This window comes from Oxyura jamaicensis, chromosome 20, assembly GCF_011077185.1.
Source record: "Oxyura jamaicensis isolate SHBP4307 breed ruddy duck chromosome 20, BPBGC_Ojam_1.0, whole genome shotgun sequence".
NCBI lineage: Eukaryota > Metazoa > Chordata > Aves > Anseriformes > Anatidae > Oxyura > Oxyura jamaicensis.
In genome coordinates, this window is record NC_048912.1 from 4,431,034 (window position 1) to 4,448,904 (window position 17,871).

The 17,871-nt window shown below is 46.2% G+C and overlaps 1 protein-coding gene across 1 annotated transcript in view; it reads right to left on the minus strand.

Annotated features, from left to right (window-relative positions):
• The window catches only part of TRPC4AP (transient receptor potential cation channel subfamily C member 4 associated protein), a 36,888-nt gene extending 23,033 nt beyond the window's left edge, over positions 1–13,855 (minus strand). The window contains exons 1-5 of the mRNA XM_035343742.1: positions 13,677–13,855; positions 4,431–4,559; positions 4,054–4,170; positions 1,446–1,503; positions 249–304 (exon numbers count right to left, since the gene is read on the minus strand). Of these exons, the coding sequence (XP_035199633.1) occupies positions 249–304; positions 1,446–1,503; positions 4,054–4,170; positions 4,431–4,559; positions 13,677–13,823 (507 nt within the window). The 5' untranslated portion in view covers positions 13,824–13,855. The remainder of the gene's footprint in view (positions 1–248; positions 305–1,445; positions 1,504–4,053; positions 4,171–4,430; positions 4,560–13,676) is intronic.
• Between the last annotated feature and the right edge of the window lie 4,016 nt (positions 13,856–17,871).

A 17,871-nucleotide genomic window follows, 5' to 3' on the forward strand; every position in this document is an offset into this window, starting at 1 on the left:
AAACGAGAGATTAAGCTTAACAATGTGCCTAAGACGACACAAATTATTTGAACAACAATACAAAATATAGGGTGGTCCTACATTTAACTAAAGGAATTCTCATGAAAAGATTCAGAGTAAGTTTAAGTTATGTTAAAAAGAGCCTGTCTGTTGTCTTGTCAAGTATAAAACAGTCACATCACATGAAACCCATAACCAGCAGATGTGCTGGTCAAGCCAGAACACATTTTCATAGCAGTTGCACTTACACATATACACGTGTTGTACAGTATGCTTAAACAGTCCTTGATGAGGTCATCGCTTACTGCAAAGGAGAAAACAGACATTCACTAGTCTTATCTTGACAAGTAATGGTGATCAGTAATGTCCACAGTAGTGACACGAATAGCTATAAACTGAGTGAGAATTTCAGGCTAGCTATTGACTTGGATCATACCTGCAAATGTCTTGCAGATAAAAAACACAGTAAATCACTCTGTATCTGCTGTTTGCTTGCTTTCTTCCAAAACTACTATTCACTACTGCCTACGACTGCAGACAGAGATGTACCTGAGGTCTAGCGCACTTCTTAGTCACACATAGAAAATTACAGGGTTTGTAAACAGTATTTTAGAGAAGGAAAGAAGTCATAAATCAACTCAAAATTTGTCAATATGGAAAAATGCTATAAGAGACAAATTAGTTCCAATTATTAAACATGAAAAGAAGTCAGTCTTTACTTCATGTGTTTTTCTTCAGGCAGCATCAGGAATTGGTAGAAAAGCTTTCAATCCAATTTATTCCAGCATTTTAATATTTAAAAAACATATGGGCATAGAACAGCTGCCTCTAGCTCAAGTTCAAGTTATTTCACCTTTGAAGTTCCCTGGCTAGTGGGCAGGGACCATGGCGCACACCATGATGTTTTCTTTCCTCAGGAGAGTTGTAGGGAGTCAGCAGAATCACAGACAAGAGAAATGGAAACACTGAACTGAAGCTGCTCCAGCAGGAAAGCTGACCTGAAGCTACTGCTCCCCATTAGCAAGTTCTCTTTACAACAATTTGGAAATTACTAGTCACTGTGACTTGGTCAGGAAAACAGCATACTTTTCGTTATCTCACAATCTCTATAACTCCTATCACATAAACAATGCTTTGTGGCTTATTGTTAACAATTGTTAACAGTAGCTATAGCCACAGTAAGATGAAGTTTCAAGTGACTACAGATTTGCTGCATTGAGAAAAGTTATGCTGACAGCATGAACACTCCTGATTTTGCAGCAGGTTACTAACCTAATTCTCAACATGAATCAGTACTACAGAGAACAAAAGAAACCAATGATTCATTTTGGAACACGAAATCCCTGGTATAGAAGGAAAAGAGCAACAGAAAAATTGAATAACTCCTGCATCAAGAAGGGTACAAGGCAAAAATGGAAAAAAAATGAACAGATCTATTTACTTACTTTTTTGTTTCTTCTTTTGTGTCATAAGAGTTGGTCTCATGAGAATTTCTACTAAAAGCTGTAAAACAATAGATAAAGAATTAAGGGAATAATCATTGGGACACAAATAACCAGTTAATTTGTCAGTGACAAATTCAAACTTAGACCCATCCTTGTTGAAGTCACTAAGATGAACGATGGGAGTTTTACAATCAAAAACCCAGTGGTATAAAAATTATATTCAAAAAAATAGTTGTATTTACCCTGCAGAAAGAATAACATACGTATAAAATAGGCTCCCACCGACAAGTTTTTAAGCACGAGTCTACAAAGAATATATTTTCACACATATTCAGATAACATCAAGGTCCACTATCACACATTTCCCAGAATAATGAATTTTTAGCAATAATCCGCAAAGAAACACAGATTTTGAAAGGGCTCTTCCTAAATCTTGCTGGGTTTCAAAATCTATTTCAACTTGAAAGAAGAAAATATATTTTTTAGTATTTGTTAGAGCAACAGTTGAATTCATAGGGTAGCAAAAATGACAGCAGCGCTAATATAGTGCTCATATTAACAGCTTAATTTTTAGGAGGAGAATGCACACCTCAAGGCCAGGTACCCAAGATAAGCACACAAAGATATCCATAAACACTTGGGATGCAGGCCACCTGCTCTTCTTCTGGGAAAGAAGATCTACTGCAAGCAGTGTGTCTTTTAAGAGAGGCTGCAGTAAAGATCTCTTCTATCCTGCCACAGAAGCATACCCGCTCTCTTTCTCTTTGTCAGGACTATAACCCACCACGTAGTTATCATCTTATCCTTGAGCACTGGTATGCTCCGCACATACACTCCAGGAACTGGACTGCAGTGGTGTCAGACACTCCTTGGAGAGGGCTTTCTTCAGCCATCCTACTGAAACCGCAACAATATGCAGCAAGACGTGCAAGAGGCCAAAGGCAGAGAGAGAATAGGTAAGAGGGTGCCTCACTCACCCAGAAAAAAAGAAAAAAAAAAAAAAAAAAACAGAAATGGAGTTATGAGATCTGATTTCTTGAAATGGGCTTGCATTCATGTCCAAAGTCCCTAAAGCTCGTGTACTAATTGACACGCTCATACTCTCAGGCAGTATTTTACAGTAATTCATATAAAGGGATGATGCACAAACATGCTTTTGTTCTTCATGTAAAGGCTGTCCGAACCTGAAAGTATCTACACAAATATGCTATCACACATTATAGTGTGATGCTACAGAGTACACTGCAAATCTAGTGTCTTCCAAAGTTACTGATACTTCATGGTTTGAAATATCCCAGCACAGAATCAGTACATGGCACACACAGAACTAGTAGATCAGATTGATTGCCTTTCAGGTCCTAAAGTAGGACTTTCAGAAACACCTACTGCTGCCTTCTACCACTACTTTAACCAGATTAAACCCACTTGGACCAGCCAAATCTCTCACCACAGTACCAGGTAATTAGGAAGCAGGTATCTATTGTTATAGTCAGAAAGCTGACTGTTACCCAAGAAAGCAAAAAAAAATAAAATAAAATACAACCACCAACCAAAACCAAACCAAACCAAAAAAAAACACACCAGATCACTCCCCCTGACTATCACAAAAACAAATATACATTGTTATTTAAATATGAAACAAGGCTTTTTTCAATACATTCTTACGGTAAAAGCACTGTAATGGAAAGCATTACTTTTTCTGTTTAAAAATAAAAAGTATTGTTTTTAAACATTTTCATACTACGTTCTAAATTGCTTGGGTAGCTGAAGAAGGTTGTCCTCAAATGACATGATCCCAGCAACTAAGCTAGTGTTATTTTCAAAATAACATATCCTAAATAGATGTCTTGTTGAAATAAAGGCCCATTAAGCTTAAGAGAGAAGTAGCAAACACTGCTAGACAAAAAAAAAAAAAATTGTTCATCAGTCACCTGAAAAACATAAATCATACATTTCTAAGGAAAAGTAAGATCCTATTGTCTGTCACAGTAAAATTGAGCAAACTTGGGTATATTTGTAATGTCAAATTACAACAGATAAACAAAAAGATAAATTGCCCAAACATCTACACATAAACCTAGCAGCCCTGCTTAAAATTTTTTCCACAGACGAAGCAGCACGCATTGCATGGCAGCAATAAAGAGACAACCTTGCCAGGAGCGTACTAGTGCGCTTAAAAACGAAGCCATTCCCTTCAGTAAGTTTCATTCTTGGTGCTCTACTAGTGACTGTAGTATTTAACCTTACAACTAGAAATCATTTGAAACTGTTGAAGACCCTAGAGGTCCTGTCTCTCAGTGTACAAGCAGGCTACATGAAGAAACGATCAAATTTACAAGATAAAAACCAGCATTTTGCTTTTGATGATGTAATACATTGGAAAACACACCTTTCTCACATTTTGAACAACTCAAATAGGCACAACTGTAATTACTAACATCAGTAAAATGCTTCTGTAGCTTGCATTTAGAAACTTACGAGCCTCAAAGGTGTCATTTACAGAGTTAGCAATGGCATGACTACCATGCAGAAATCTCTTGGTATCTTTGGAAAATAAAATGAAAAAAAAAATAGCAACAAAAACAAAAACACAACCAGCCACACTTACATCAACTCCTCCAAACAAGTCAAAGGTGTACGTATTTGGGAAAGTGGACTCTTGAGCAGCTTTTCTATCTTCTGTAACAAATGCCATGGCTTCCATCGAGAGAAGTGGAGAAATTTCCTGTATGCAGTTTAAAAACAAAAACAAAAAAAAGAGATGATTCATAGAGAAAACTATTCAGCAGTATAAACACAACTTTCTCAGACTATCCATGTGATCTAGTGACTAATCAATTACACGCATTCCTAGCTCTTATTTGCATCTAGTTCACAGGTACCATCATGCAAACACTTTCAAAAGTCACAGTGTATCATCATACTAGCCTTTAAAGAAAGCAACAAAAAACCCACCCCATTCCAGGAGAACACAGCAGACAATACCTTTAAGATGCTTTGGCACTGGGAGAAGTCGCTGTTTGGGTGGCTGTGCTCATACAGCTTTTGCAACAGTAAGGGAATCCCATTCCACTTTGCTTGTTTATCTCTTTCCTTTAACAAGGCCTCTGTGATCTGCAACAAAGGACAAATACAATTCCCACGCGTCCAGTGCGTAACACCCAGGGAAACAACCTGCCCACAATACCAATATTGGAATATCACAATCACGTGTTGTAGACTGTACCATTAGAAAATGCAGCACCTCTTCCCAAACAGCAATCTATCCAGGACTGGTAGCAGCAGAACTTCACAGATGGTCGACACACCTCACGTGGGACCGGGCTTAAAGCAGGTGTTATCACTTCAAATACTTACTTATTTGAATATATACTTAGTCATTAGTTAGTATGGAAACATAATCATCTCTAAATAACTCCACTAGTATACCTCTGATTGACAGGTCACTGAAGGAGGAAATTGGGGACCTCAACACTATCAAAACCGACACTGGACTGCAGTAGAGAGCACACACTGAAGACAGACAGACTTCATTACTCGTTACGTTCAACCAGGAACGAGCATTTCCTCAGCCAAGTCCCTGAAGCCATTGCTGGTCCTAGCACTGGCCCAAAGCATGAGGATTTACAAGCACTCCTGAGGGACATCAACACCCTGGTGAGAAGTCCCTCTGCAGTCCTGGGCTGCTTATAACTGGAGACCGACAGCTACACCAGCAGCAGAACAGCACCACTGCTACCCCGGGAAGCAGGCTGCGACCACAAAGAACACCTCAGCATTTGTTACTGCAGTTTGCGAATGTCCTCCCATTTTCCTCCTCCTCTTCAAAATAGAAAACAACTCTCACTGTTCACCACAGTATTTTACAACACCTAAACAAAGTAGCAGCACTGAAAAATTTACTGGCAGGCATTGCAAAGGCTGAACGCTGCAGGTTAATTCCAGGGGATGCTCTGAAGGAGGAACTCTTCATCAAGTCCCCAGTCCAGCTAACATGAACCAGAATTTAGCCCCTCTGCTTAACGTTACTTCACTGGAGGTACCGAGACAAACCTGAAGTGAGGATTTACCCTTGTAGAGAAGCGTAGAAGAGACAACAATGATTAAACCCAGCAAGACCTCTGGCTTGTTTTACAAAATTTTATATACCTTTCTAATAAAAATAATAATTTAAAAAATGCCAATCCTCAGGCCAGGACTTCAGTGGCACATGGGTGAATTTTCCCTTACTCCTAGACCCCCAGTTCTCAGCTGCTCTCCCTCTGGGTCAGTTAACCCAGCATTGTTTCCTTCCAGCCTGCTTTAATGCTCTTTGTTAATAGTTAACAGCCAGGAAATCGCCTTCCTTATTGTTTCAGCCAAGACATCCTTCTCAGCTACACCTCAGTGTACCATTCCAAAGGGATGGGCCATTCGGTTCCAATTAGACAATTATATGCAAATATCCTCCCATTTCTGACTGAGAATTTAACCCTTTTCTCTGCTTGTAAGACAGCATACGGGAAGGCCAGAAAAACCTCAGACTGCCACTAGTTCCTGTGGGTCCTCTCCCCTCCTAGCTTCCCAGATTCTTAGGGCTCTGATGAAATACTCAAATTCATACTTTAAGAATTTCAAGGGTCTTAAGCACCAGTTTTTCTTGCTACAAGGAGTGGCTGAAACAATACAAGCAAACCTAGCATATAACACTCTCTCCAGTTTTGAACTTTTCTCTGATTTCTGCCTTTGGAGTAAGAGTCATCCACCAGCACTGCTGGAGAATGCTGCAGAATTCCTTCTGCAGAGGCCGCCCTTACACGAAATGGCAGGACAAAACCAGAAAGTCGAAATGGCTTCGCATCATTTGGACTGTGAGTAATGGGTCAGCCTCTTTGAAGTCACCAATCCCCAGTTCTCCCTGTAACACCCAGCGCAGAGAGGGCGAGGAGCTCTGCCACTACCCCGTCTCCGCCATGGGAGGAGCACACAACCCCACGAGCTGCAGGAGGAACCGGATTAATTGCTGGGTAAAGTGCAAAGAACAGGCAGCAAAATGCCAGGGACAGGATCCAACTATCTGGCTCCAGCTGATGTGGGAGATACCACAGGCAGCGGTGACGTGAGCGGGCTGCATCCTGAGGTTCCAGCGGCACAGCGCAGAGTTCAGCATCCAAGTGCTCTCAGAACAGGCCAAAAGCCCTTCAGCGCTGTTTGGTGCTTAACTTTGTCCTGGGCTTCATGCTGCATTTGGTAATCACACACACACACTCGTTGGTTTGGGGCACAACCCTTCTCCATCTTCACTTCTGTACCAGCAGGGCTTCCTCTCCCCATCCTGGCCTCTGATATGCAGCTGCTTGTGCTGGTCTGCAGAAAACTTCCAGACATCAAATTCTGAAAGACTGAAGTAAATGTTTCCTTGCTCTCATCTCCTTGTAACTACTTTCAAAAAAAAAAAAAATAAATAAAGCTTTTCTTTCTCTTGATTTAATGCCCGTCTTCGGTTTTGTTGCAGGCTCTAGCCTGTGGTCCTTATGAGGCTGCCCTGGCTCAGAGAATTTCCATTGTGGCGGGGCGGCATTTGCCAGCAGAAAGATTTTGGATTCTGTGGAGGGATTCCAATTCAATTAAATGGGATGGAGCTCTCTTTCCCTGCAACCATCTTGGTTAAGATCCGCATCTCGTGAGTTCTCTAAGAGCAGCGAGTCACCATTTTTCATTTACAAGCAGAGTTGGTCTCCCTCTTGCTCTCCTGTTGGGCAGACAGAAGAATTGGCAGCGGGTCTTCTGGGGCCCCCTTCTCTCTCCATTTTTTTGGTCTCATCTGAGTGGAGCACGCCCAGTCCAACACCGGTATTTCAGGACTTTTCTTCACTCACTGAGTAGCCGTGGAGAAAACCTCAGAGATCCTGCACACAAAGCCCATGAAGTTAGATCCCAGCTAGCACGAAGAGGAGGCTGCAGAAGCCGGGCTGGAAGCAGCATCGGTTAAAGTAAAAGGTTTACTCGAGGCCTGGGGTAGGGGCTATGAGCTGTCAGGCCTTACCGGCAGTGGGAAGAGACGGCAAAGTATCAATTACTGGGAAAACAACAGAAACAACATCAAAACTTCCCTGCCACCCACGCACAGTTCACCAAACCGGTACCAACACCCAGGCAGCACAAGTTTCCCAGAAGTTTGCCGTAACTCATCCCAGCTCAGAGCTGCAGACCCTGAGCTCACCCCAAGGCGCATGGTGCCAGCGCTTTACAGCTCTGGGATCGGTTTTGTTCTGGGCGGCCTCTGGGATGAGGCGGCACACACCGGCTCCAGCCTGAGCACCCAGCTGCCAAACCACCTCACGGCAAGCACCCAAAATCGCCTGCACCGAGCTGGCTGGACACTGGAGGTTCCCTGCCAGGCGGATGTGCCCCAGCCACCCCACGGTCCTCCGGCCACGCTGCTGAAGCCAGCATGGGCAGCACTGGGAGGGCACGAGGGATCTGACTGCCGAGGGGATACAAGCATGGAGCTGAAATGGTCACCACGTCCACCCATGCCTGCAGGCAGAGCACACAGAGCCTTTTCTCTTCAGCCTCTCCCCCAGGGCTGCAGCCCAGCACCTCCAGGGGATTTATTCCAGAGCCCGAGAGCTACAGCAGGAATACTGCACAGTTTACCCTGACTGTTGTGCATAATTTTTCCTCGAAGTATACAAAGTACTCAACACAGAGACTGTAGATGAATGCACCTGTTTTAAATTTTTACCCCTCCTGTGTTAGAAATTCTTTATCCATTAGGATTAAGGCAAATCCAGCATCCACGAGCAGTTCCTAATGGTCAACAAGTAATAACAGACAACGCTGAAACCTTCACCAAGCCATACGCAGCTCCACGTTAAAATTTACCTAAATCCTTGCCTTCCTCTCACCCCCACCTACAGCACTTGCTGCTTTGTGCCCTCGCACGTGCACAGAGCTGCACCACATGCTCAAACTTCTCTTACCAGCCTAAGGTCTCTCCAAGCTGTGACTGCTTCCCCTTCCAGCAACAATTTTCTCTTCTGTTTGTGTTCCTCTTCTCTGAGGATTTTCACTGCCCGACAAAAGCAGCCCTTATTTTTGCTAACCTGGCCTCCACCACGTTTCTGAGCTGCGGTCAGGGACACATCCATGCCTTCCCACAGATGCTGACCAACCGAAGGCCAAGGAGCCCGCGACAGCAGCTCCAGAAGCACTGTGAGCCAGCCCCTTTGCTCTCCAGAGGGAGGGTAACAGTTTTCTGATAAAATCATGTCTTGATTTCATGTTTTACACTTCAAAAATGTCACTGTCTCACTCAGTGCTCACTATGGTAGAGCGTTCTACCAGTGTCTTCTGCGAGGCTGATCTCTGAAAAGGAAAAAAAGTTCACTCAGGTGTCCAAGCATCCTCTGCACTGCTACAGCATTCGTTCTGGGACAGATTTTCAGGCCAAGACGCGTCACTTGTCATTTTTTAAATTCTTTTTTGTTGTTGCTATTGCGCATCAAGCTAAGATCAGAAGTTCTCTAAGGAAAAAAAAGGCAGAATTTCCATTCCCAGTATTCTTCATGATCAGTTGTGAAGCACGTTCAAAAGTTCTGCAGTTTTACAAGGAAATGAGGCGTTAAGATTCTGGATCCCAAGAAACCTGCAAGTGCGTGGCCTCTGTATGATTAACAAAAAACAAAGCCTTTCTACCCCCTTTCCATCAAACCTTTTGGCCCGCACCTTTATAAAAACAGGAAACCAGTATTTGTGCAATTAAATATTTAATTTTCCTCAGCACATTAATAACTGAGGAAGTTGCCTCTGACACACTGCCAGGAACATGATTATTCAGTATTTCGGGGACTGCCCAGACATCTCGGTTCTTTATTATATTTTCCTTCCCTGTCACTAAAAAACCATGCGTTTGGCTACGCCGTCTCTTTCCTCGTGTGACGTTTCACGGAGAAGCCTAAAAGCATGGCAGCCCTCACCAACTTTCACGTTAACACAGCAGCATGCAGGAATACAGCTGCAGGCCGACGCTGCGATTCTGGAAGTGTTTTAAGGCAGAAGTGGTGAAGCTGCACCTGCAGGAGGTCACCCTGCAGCTGCAGGACAGTGACGGCTGCCAGTTACCTGCCAGGTCTTCTGCACCAAGCTCCAAAGAAGAACAAGTAAGAAGCCCTACACTTATTTCCAAAAATAAACCCTGTGCAGGTGGAATTAGCGCAGTGACAATCCACACAAGAACCCCCACCCCCAGCCTCCCGCCAGCTCCAAGATCCCTCAAAGCACGGCTCAAGCCTCCCATCACCACCGCATCTCCAGAGGCCTTTCTCCGGCCACCCCAAAAGCAGGGGATGACCCCGGTGGCACCGTGCCCCAGGACAAGCCCTGCTGCAGCTGCTAGCCAGGTGTAAGCAGCGCTGCAATCCCCACGTCGCGTGCCACTCGCTGGCACAGCAGGAAGGGCTGGCCTACCAAGACAGAACAGGTCTGTGAATCCCAGAGAGCCACAGTCCTGCGAGCACAGCAGCTCCAGAGCAGATCAGCGGCAGCAGCTCCTCAGAACCACTGCAGGGCTTCCTGGATAGGCTGCTGGTGTTTGTTCTGACCATCTTATGCTCAGAGAAAAATAAATCAACAAGTATGTGAAATTATATTAACTTTTCGGGAAGCTTCCAAAGCTGCTTTTAAAAAAAAAAGTCATTTTGAAAAAACAAAAACCTTAAGGATAGCTACAAAACCATCAAAGCAAGGAACTACCACATCTGCAACAGCTCTTTTCCCGCTAATCTTCAGTCAATCAAAATAAAACTACTGAAGTGTAACACCAGCACTTTTGAACATTTCCAGTGTAAGACAGAGCTCCTGTCCCTGTTACATAAAAAGCGTGGCCATGCTCGCTGTCCTCTCAGGAGCCATAAGCCTGCTAAGACCCATACAATTAGAGCTACTAAAGTGGATTATATTCACGTGAACGTTTGCTGTTGTTGTTGTCAGGAGGAAACAAAATTGATTAGAAAACTAAATATTTTCTCGGACTTGGAGGGGAACTACTACATACAACTGATAGTTTACAGTGGTAGGAGTTGGAAATCTGAACGATGAGGCGGAAAATGTTTTCCTTTCACAGAGAGATCTTTCAGAGCGGTTAGAGACTATGCTGCTAAGGGAAGCATCTACTCCTATGAATAGCAGATCATGAAATACAGCTGGAAAAATGGACTCTTTCCATTCTGATTGTTTCAGCTAAGCCTTGGCAGTCCTGAGAGACTCCGAGACCAGCGCTGGCGACCTGCTCCTGGGGCTGCACCAGAAGCATGCTAATTTGCCAGCAAATCTCTGGCTAATCCGTCATTATACTACTTCTCCACAGGGATTCACATAGCTGCACCTAAATATCTTCTGGTTTCACGTCACATACGTGCTTTTCACAGTCGGCTTGCAGCAGATGAAGTTTGTGCCCTCTTGCCACAGGGATGAAGTCCTGCTTTGAGCTCGACCAGGTGAGCCAAAACGTTCCTCTGCTTTCACGGAGCAGCGGCATCAACCCCAGGCCTCACAGTGGCAGTGTGCGCAGCGCAGCTGTGCCAGGCCACCAGCTCACAAGCAGTGTTTTTCCTTATTAGAAAATGCGTGTCACTTCTGGGAAGTTGGCCCACTTCTAGTTTACCGGTATCTGAAAAGCCTCTTTCACTTGCTCTGCACTCAGCACAAGGTTACACAATCTGATACCAGTGATTGATGCTTACATCCAGGGCAGCCGCTGATGCTAGCAATATGGCTAAAATGGATATACGAACAGATAATGGCAACGTCCACTAAAATCTGTTTTATCCATCAGTCTTCTTAGCCCTAACACAAACAGACCAACCGACAAGAAAGCCGTGACTTCGGGTAGGTCAGCACAGCAGGAAGACACGACAAAGATGCAGATTTTAGAGTTTTAGCTGGCTCCAAAACTGCCAGACGTTCAGGTGGCTGTTGTCCAAACTATGTTTGTGTCCTTCAAAGATCAGACCGATGAATGTTCCGATACAGGCCTGTTGAGAATTATCCTGTGTCGAGGATAAACCTCCACTTTCCTCAAAAAATTGATTTTGAGATCACCTAAAGTTAGTACGTTGAGATTCACTAGAAAGCAATTAGTACTGTTGCCTACAGAGGAGTACTAATCACCTCTCAGAGACCAGATGCTGAAATAGTGACAATACAGTGTGAGAACAGGACTCGGATAGCAGCGCTACGACACAGAATGGTGTTTCCCATCTCTCCGAAGATTTTGAAGAGTTTCTCCTCCTCACAGGATGCCAGGGGTGCAGTTTGTGCAGCTTGCAACTCAAAACTTCCCTACAAAGAACAGCATGACAGAACTGGAAGGACATTCTCCTGACTTGTTCTTGGAGACCCCAACACGGCAGCTTGGAAACTCAATCTGCTCTCATGCTTTTCAGGAACAAAAGAGCTGAGAAACTTAAGCAAGGGCTCCACGCTGCTACTGAGGAGTTAACAGAAGGAAAACTGTTAACATCTTGATAAAAATAAGACTTCAAAAAAGAAAGTACCCCAACGTGCCTCATGCTTCTTTAAAAGTTACGTCAAAGTGTTTTATATTTAGACCTTCTACAAACAAAAAACTGCTTCAAGGTAACAGTACAGAGACAATTTACGAAGTTGAAAATCGTTCAAGGAGTTGATTTTTTTCCCCTCAGTGATTTAAAAATGCATTCCTACAGCACTTATGAAGTGCTGGGAGCCCAAGGTGTCCAAGCTTCTCTCAGTGCAGCATAGCGACGCTGAAATTTACAAAGCAAACAAACAAAGCAACAAAATCCACCCCAAACCAGGGCCTTATGAGAAGAAGGCCAGAGCGGGCAGAAGTTTCCTTGATTTCTGTAAAACCCCTGTCGTCTGCTTCAGCAGTTGTTTCCAACAATCCACAAAAGCCCCAAAGTAAGACCCAGCACCACCGTGCTTCCCGAGCAAAACAAAGCCCGGAGAGAACGCAGCGGCCCAACACATTACTCTGGCACAAGATGTTGTTACGGCTTTATTTGACTTAAATCGCTGTGGGAGCAAGCAAGCAGGCCACAGAGGTGGGCAGGCATGGTAGTGAGACATGCCACTGCGTCTGCCTGCCCTGCAAAACACATTCCTGAAACAATCCCACAGAAAGAGCTTTCTAAAAAACAGCGTAACAGGGTCGAATTCAGGCAGATGATTCAATTTCTTCCTGAAGTATTTACCAAAGCAGTACCTAAGAGGCACAACCAGGGCAAAAAGAGCAGTTAAAATCCCCCCCTGCTCTTTTACCTACCTCTTCTATGGGCATGGGCGCTTATTTGGGTGAGCAAGCCTTCTCGCAGAAATTGCTCAGAATCCTCGTTAATCAGGGAAAATACTCTGTTGTCTCTACTAATGAAAACTAAATAAATAAATCCCTGTTTTTAAATTAAATTTCAACCCTTTATAATACTTTAGCTCAATGAATCACCACCAAAATATAAATTCTTTATCCCATGCTCCAGTTTCCAGTTCTTTGCACCGTTTCACATTTAATCTTTAAAATAAATGCCAGCTGTTCTTCATAAGAGCCGAGCCCCGGACCCACCAGCAGCTTCTTCAAAAAGCGACCTACGCTAGAGGCCGAGCTGATTTCACTCCTCGGTATTTCCCAACAGCATCAACTGGGAAAGATGACGATTTCCAACAGACCTGGAACGGCTTCGTGGAAAACCACCAGCACGAAAGCTCGGCCGCCTCGGAGCCAGGAGGCCTCCGGAGCCCTCCCGTCACGAGGCTCCCCTCGCCCCGCGCACACGGCTCGCGTTTTCCCGGTTTGCGGGACGAGCTGCCCTCCTCTGCCGTACACCCCCAATCCCCCCCCGATGCCAACCGGGGCACAAACGGCTCCGGTGGAGCAGGGCACGGCTCCCCCTGCCCCAGGCGGGCAGCGAGGGGCCTCCCTCACGGCCCGGGGGGAGGCTGCGGGGCCGCCCCTCGCTCACCGGGCCGGGGCCGCCACGGGGGGGGCGGGGGAGGCCGCTCTGCAGCCGCTGCCTCGGGAGGGGGGGGTGGGGACGGTAGCTCCGGGGGATGCCCGGTAGCCACGGGGGAGGCCCACCAAGCCCCAGCAGCCCCGGGGAGGCCCACCAAGCCCCCTGTACCCTCCTAGTACCGCCAGAGAGCCGCCGGGCCCCGCACCCCGAGCTCCGCCAGGCCCAACCACCGGTCCGCCACCCCCCCCCCTCCCGGTACCTGCGCCCCCCTCGTGAGGCCGCGGCCGCTGAGCTGCCCGCGGCGGAGCTGCGCCAGGATGTTGGTGGTGGGCGCTCCTCGCCGGCTCCCTCCCCCTCCTCCTCCGCCGCCGCCGGGCCCCGGGCCGCCCCCCGCCGCCGCCGCCATGGCGCTGCCCCGCTCGGCCGAGACAAACAGGAAGCGCCCCCTCCCCCCGCCGCGGACCGAGCGGCGCGAGGCCCGCTCCGCAGCGCCCCCGCGCGGGCTGCCGGAGGGGAAGGGCGGCGCCGCGGGGGGTGCTGGGAAATGTAGTCCCGGCTCGCCGTGAGGGAGCCTCGGCAAGCAGCAGGGAACCCGGCCGTAAATAACGTCAGGGAAGCCCAGCCGCAGAGAACCTCGTCTGCTCAGCCGAGATCTTCCCTGGCTCGCATTGTGCAGGCTGCTTGTCAGCCCTCCTCCCAGCACCTTGCTCAGCACGGCACCCGGAGCAGGCAGGATGGGGGAATCACGCCTCTGTCACCACAGCAGCTCCACCCCCCTAACGCTGTTACTGCAGCTGCAATCCTTCCAAAAGAGACCTAGCTGAAACTTACACGTGCCCTGTTTTGGTACGTTTATTCCCAAATCTCTAATAACCTCATTACATAAGCAGAGGGAGCACAGACCCTGTGAATAAAGTAGTATCAGAAACAGCCCGGCCACGTTACAGTAATGTTTAATTTCATTTAAAATAGCCACATGCTTCCCTGCGCTTAGCTGAGGTGAGCAATTCAGACACAGAACTGAAATCCATAGTGCAGCACCAAGGAGCTTCTTGACTCAAACACAATCTAGCACCTCGAAGAGCCCAGACTGTAGGACAGGCCTTCATGATGGAGCCGCTCGGCCCCTGGAGGAAAAGGGAAAAAGGAGGATTCTCACATACTGCTAACCAGGGGCAAGAAAAACGGATGGAGAGGGACTCGTTACTTGTGTAGATACTGATAGGACAAAGGGGAATGGTTTTAAACTGGGATATTTGGAGCAGATGTTAGGAAGAAGCTCTTTACTCTGAGGGCGGTGAGGCCCTGGCCCAGGCTGCCCAGAGAGGCTGTGGCTGCCCCATCCCTGGGGGCGTTCAAGGCCAGGCTGGATGGGGCCCTGGCAAAGCCGATCTAGTGGGTGGTGTCCCTGCTTATGGCACGGGTTGGAACTAGATGATCTTTGAGGTCCCATTCTATCATTCTATGAAATACCTGAGGGTTAACAAAGCAAGCAAAAACAAGCCAGGTCGCAGCACTTTGCAAAGGCAGACATTGGAAAGCATGTTCTTGACTCATACAGACAGCGGCTCCTGATTACAGTCCCCAAGATCACTGGGGATCAGCTGCCCTCCTCCGCATGCTTCAGCCTCTCCTAGAATTTTACTGCTGTCTCCCACCCAGCAGAGCTGCGTAGATGGGGTTCCAGCAAGGATTGCAATGTTCCATTTTAACTTGCCCTTGGCGTACAAGGAACAATAGAAAGTAAAGACACCAGGGACTAACATATTGCTTAACAGCGTTGTCTGACCAGTGGTGTGAGATCCAGGTGAGGTATTTCAAAGTTTTACAGCATCACATCTTACCTCACTAGTCACCAACATGAGTAACCTGTGGGCCTGCTGTTGATCACACTTACTGGTAAAACGCACGATCTGCTAATGGATGACTTGCTGTTTGCATAAATTGCTGTTCACAGAAAACCACTGAGCACTGCATTTGAAGAAATGCAAACACAGTGATCTTTTCACTTACTACTTAACTCTTGCTGCTTCATAGGTACAAAAGACAGCTCCCAGTCTACTTTCTTACTGCTTCCCCTACTTCCCTTCCCCCTTCTTTTTTTTTTTTTTTTTTTATTAAACAAATGTATCTTTTTGCCATTTGCCAGGAATGAATGCGAAGGTCTGACTCATTTTCCTCCATCTTCTCCTTGGTTAGCTCCACCAAAATAGCCTTTCACAAGATGCTTCTCTGACCTTTCATCAATCCTGCCACATCCTCAGCCCCTCCAAATCCAAACAATTACTTTCAAAATACCTTACAAAAATCTGGCCTTAAGCTTTGCAGGCTGCCTGCAGTGGAGAAAAATAAGACAATTACAAGGGCGACATCAATAACAAATGCTAAATTTGGTCTCTGTGCTGTCTTTCACAGCTCAACCAAATCCAGAGTTTCCTTCCAGCTTTCAACAGCTGCCAGGAGCATGCACTGTAGGTGGGACCTTCTGAGTTCTGACCTGCCTCACTTGGAAGCCACCCAGAATTGCCACTACCCATCTGTGTTTCATGCACATCTCATTCTGGATTCCTGACAAAACCCCTCCACGTTCTGCTAACGTGACCAAGTGTGCACCATATTGCCTGACTGGAGCTCTCCCTCCAGCTGGAATATGCCAAAACAGACCTGCCATCTCTTCTCACAGATGTCCTTCATCGTGAGGCTCCTGGAAGGAAGGACAGCAGGATGCTACAAGCTGCATTTTCTTCTTTTTTAACTGTCTTGTGATATTAATTCTGAATCCAGCTCTGACTAAGCGCAGAACCTCTCAAGCTACGCATACAGGGTATGGAATCTGACCACTAGTGGGACAGCGAGCCACCAACCATTTCATCCTGCCATCCCTTAGGGAGGGATTTCCAAACATCTGTCCTTCATAACCCTGCCTACGAAATAGTACAACTTGCACGTCAGCAAGGTTCAAGCATGCTGCCTTCCCTCCAACAGCTAGGCCAAGTCAGACAGTTTTCCAGTTAAAGAAAAGGTTTGCTAAGAGTTTTACTAAAGAAAAAGTTTACTAAGGAACCTACGAAACCACATCAGAGAACTTTTTGTTAAAGTTTTACTAGGATGGTAATCACTCCAAACTGGAGCATGCCAAAATTGAGGTTGTATTATTCTAACTCATCTGTCCTGTAACACTAATCAAGACCTAATTACTCACAGTAGAACAACATTTACGGACAGATTCTTTCAGCTGCAGCTGTGCTGAGGAAAGATCTTACCTCCTAAGGTTATTAGCCCCTGCTTCTGCCATGGAGCCTCTGAGGTGAGGGTACTGAGATTCCACTGTTACCACACATCTCCTGTGTTGGTAATCTGCAGCTTATCCTACAAGTCCTTCATTTTCCTCTAGCTCAAGTCCTTCATTTTCCTCTAGCTCACCTTCTGTCTGTCCATGGATGGAAATGCCTCTTACTGTAGTTTACTCATAACTGCAACAGGATTTCCATAACTTTATAGCACCAGTGCTCCTCAAAGCAGTAATCCTGCCCCACCAGGAAAGACTGGGCCCTGACTCAGTTCCATTTCAGTATTTCACTAGCCAGATGGATTTACTTATCCTGTACCTAGCCCACTCAGATAAGAGGCTACAACACACCTCACAGAGCCCTGCCAGACTGATGGCATTGTAACAGACAACACAGAGGAGGAAAAAAGTGTTAGATGCAAAAGCAACTGTTCCTGGGCTGCCAGTGGTGCATTTTAGACACTCAAGAAACAGCTGGAATGCATACAGCAGTGAGGCAGCAGTGGCTTGCACACAGGGAGGCACAGGACTTTCCTGGTTGTCTAAGTACTAATCTATGCAAAAGCTTCTGTAAGGCCAGCAGATAGATACCCCCTTACTAGCTATCCATGCATTCTCTTCAAACTGCCAGCTTGGAGCTTCTCTGCCACTGATTCTGGCTTCTCTGTGCTTGCTCCAGGCTGCTTGCCATCCAGCAGGTGTGGAGGAAGACCACCATTTTTCTGCCCTTTTCTATTCTCCTTAAAAAGGATAAACCTCTTCACAACACTACTGAATTTGCTCTCTCATCATTGCATGCACCTGTTGAAAGCAGACACTAACAATAGTTTCGGTTTGCCGAGTCAGCTGAATGCCACGAGTTTTCATGCTTTTCACCTGTTGCAGCAGTGATGGAAATGCATCTTGGTTTCCATTACAGGAATGACCAAAAGCAGCTCTCTCACTTCCTCTTGCAGGGAGAAGCACTTGAACTTGTGTTCAGCTGTTTCCTGCATCAAGGGTGAGTTGCATTTCAGTTTGAATCAAGTCTCCTTCCATTTTACCCTCACAGGTGCTGCAGCAGGCATGCTCTGAGGCTTACTTCATTGACTGAGGTGGCTGATGTGGAGTTACATGAGCAAGCCCCCAAAGGGAAGTTGAAAAGAGGAAGGAAATAGGGAAACTT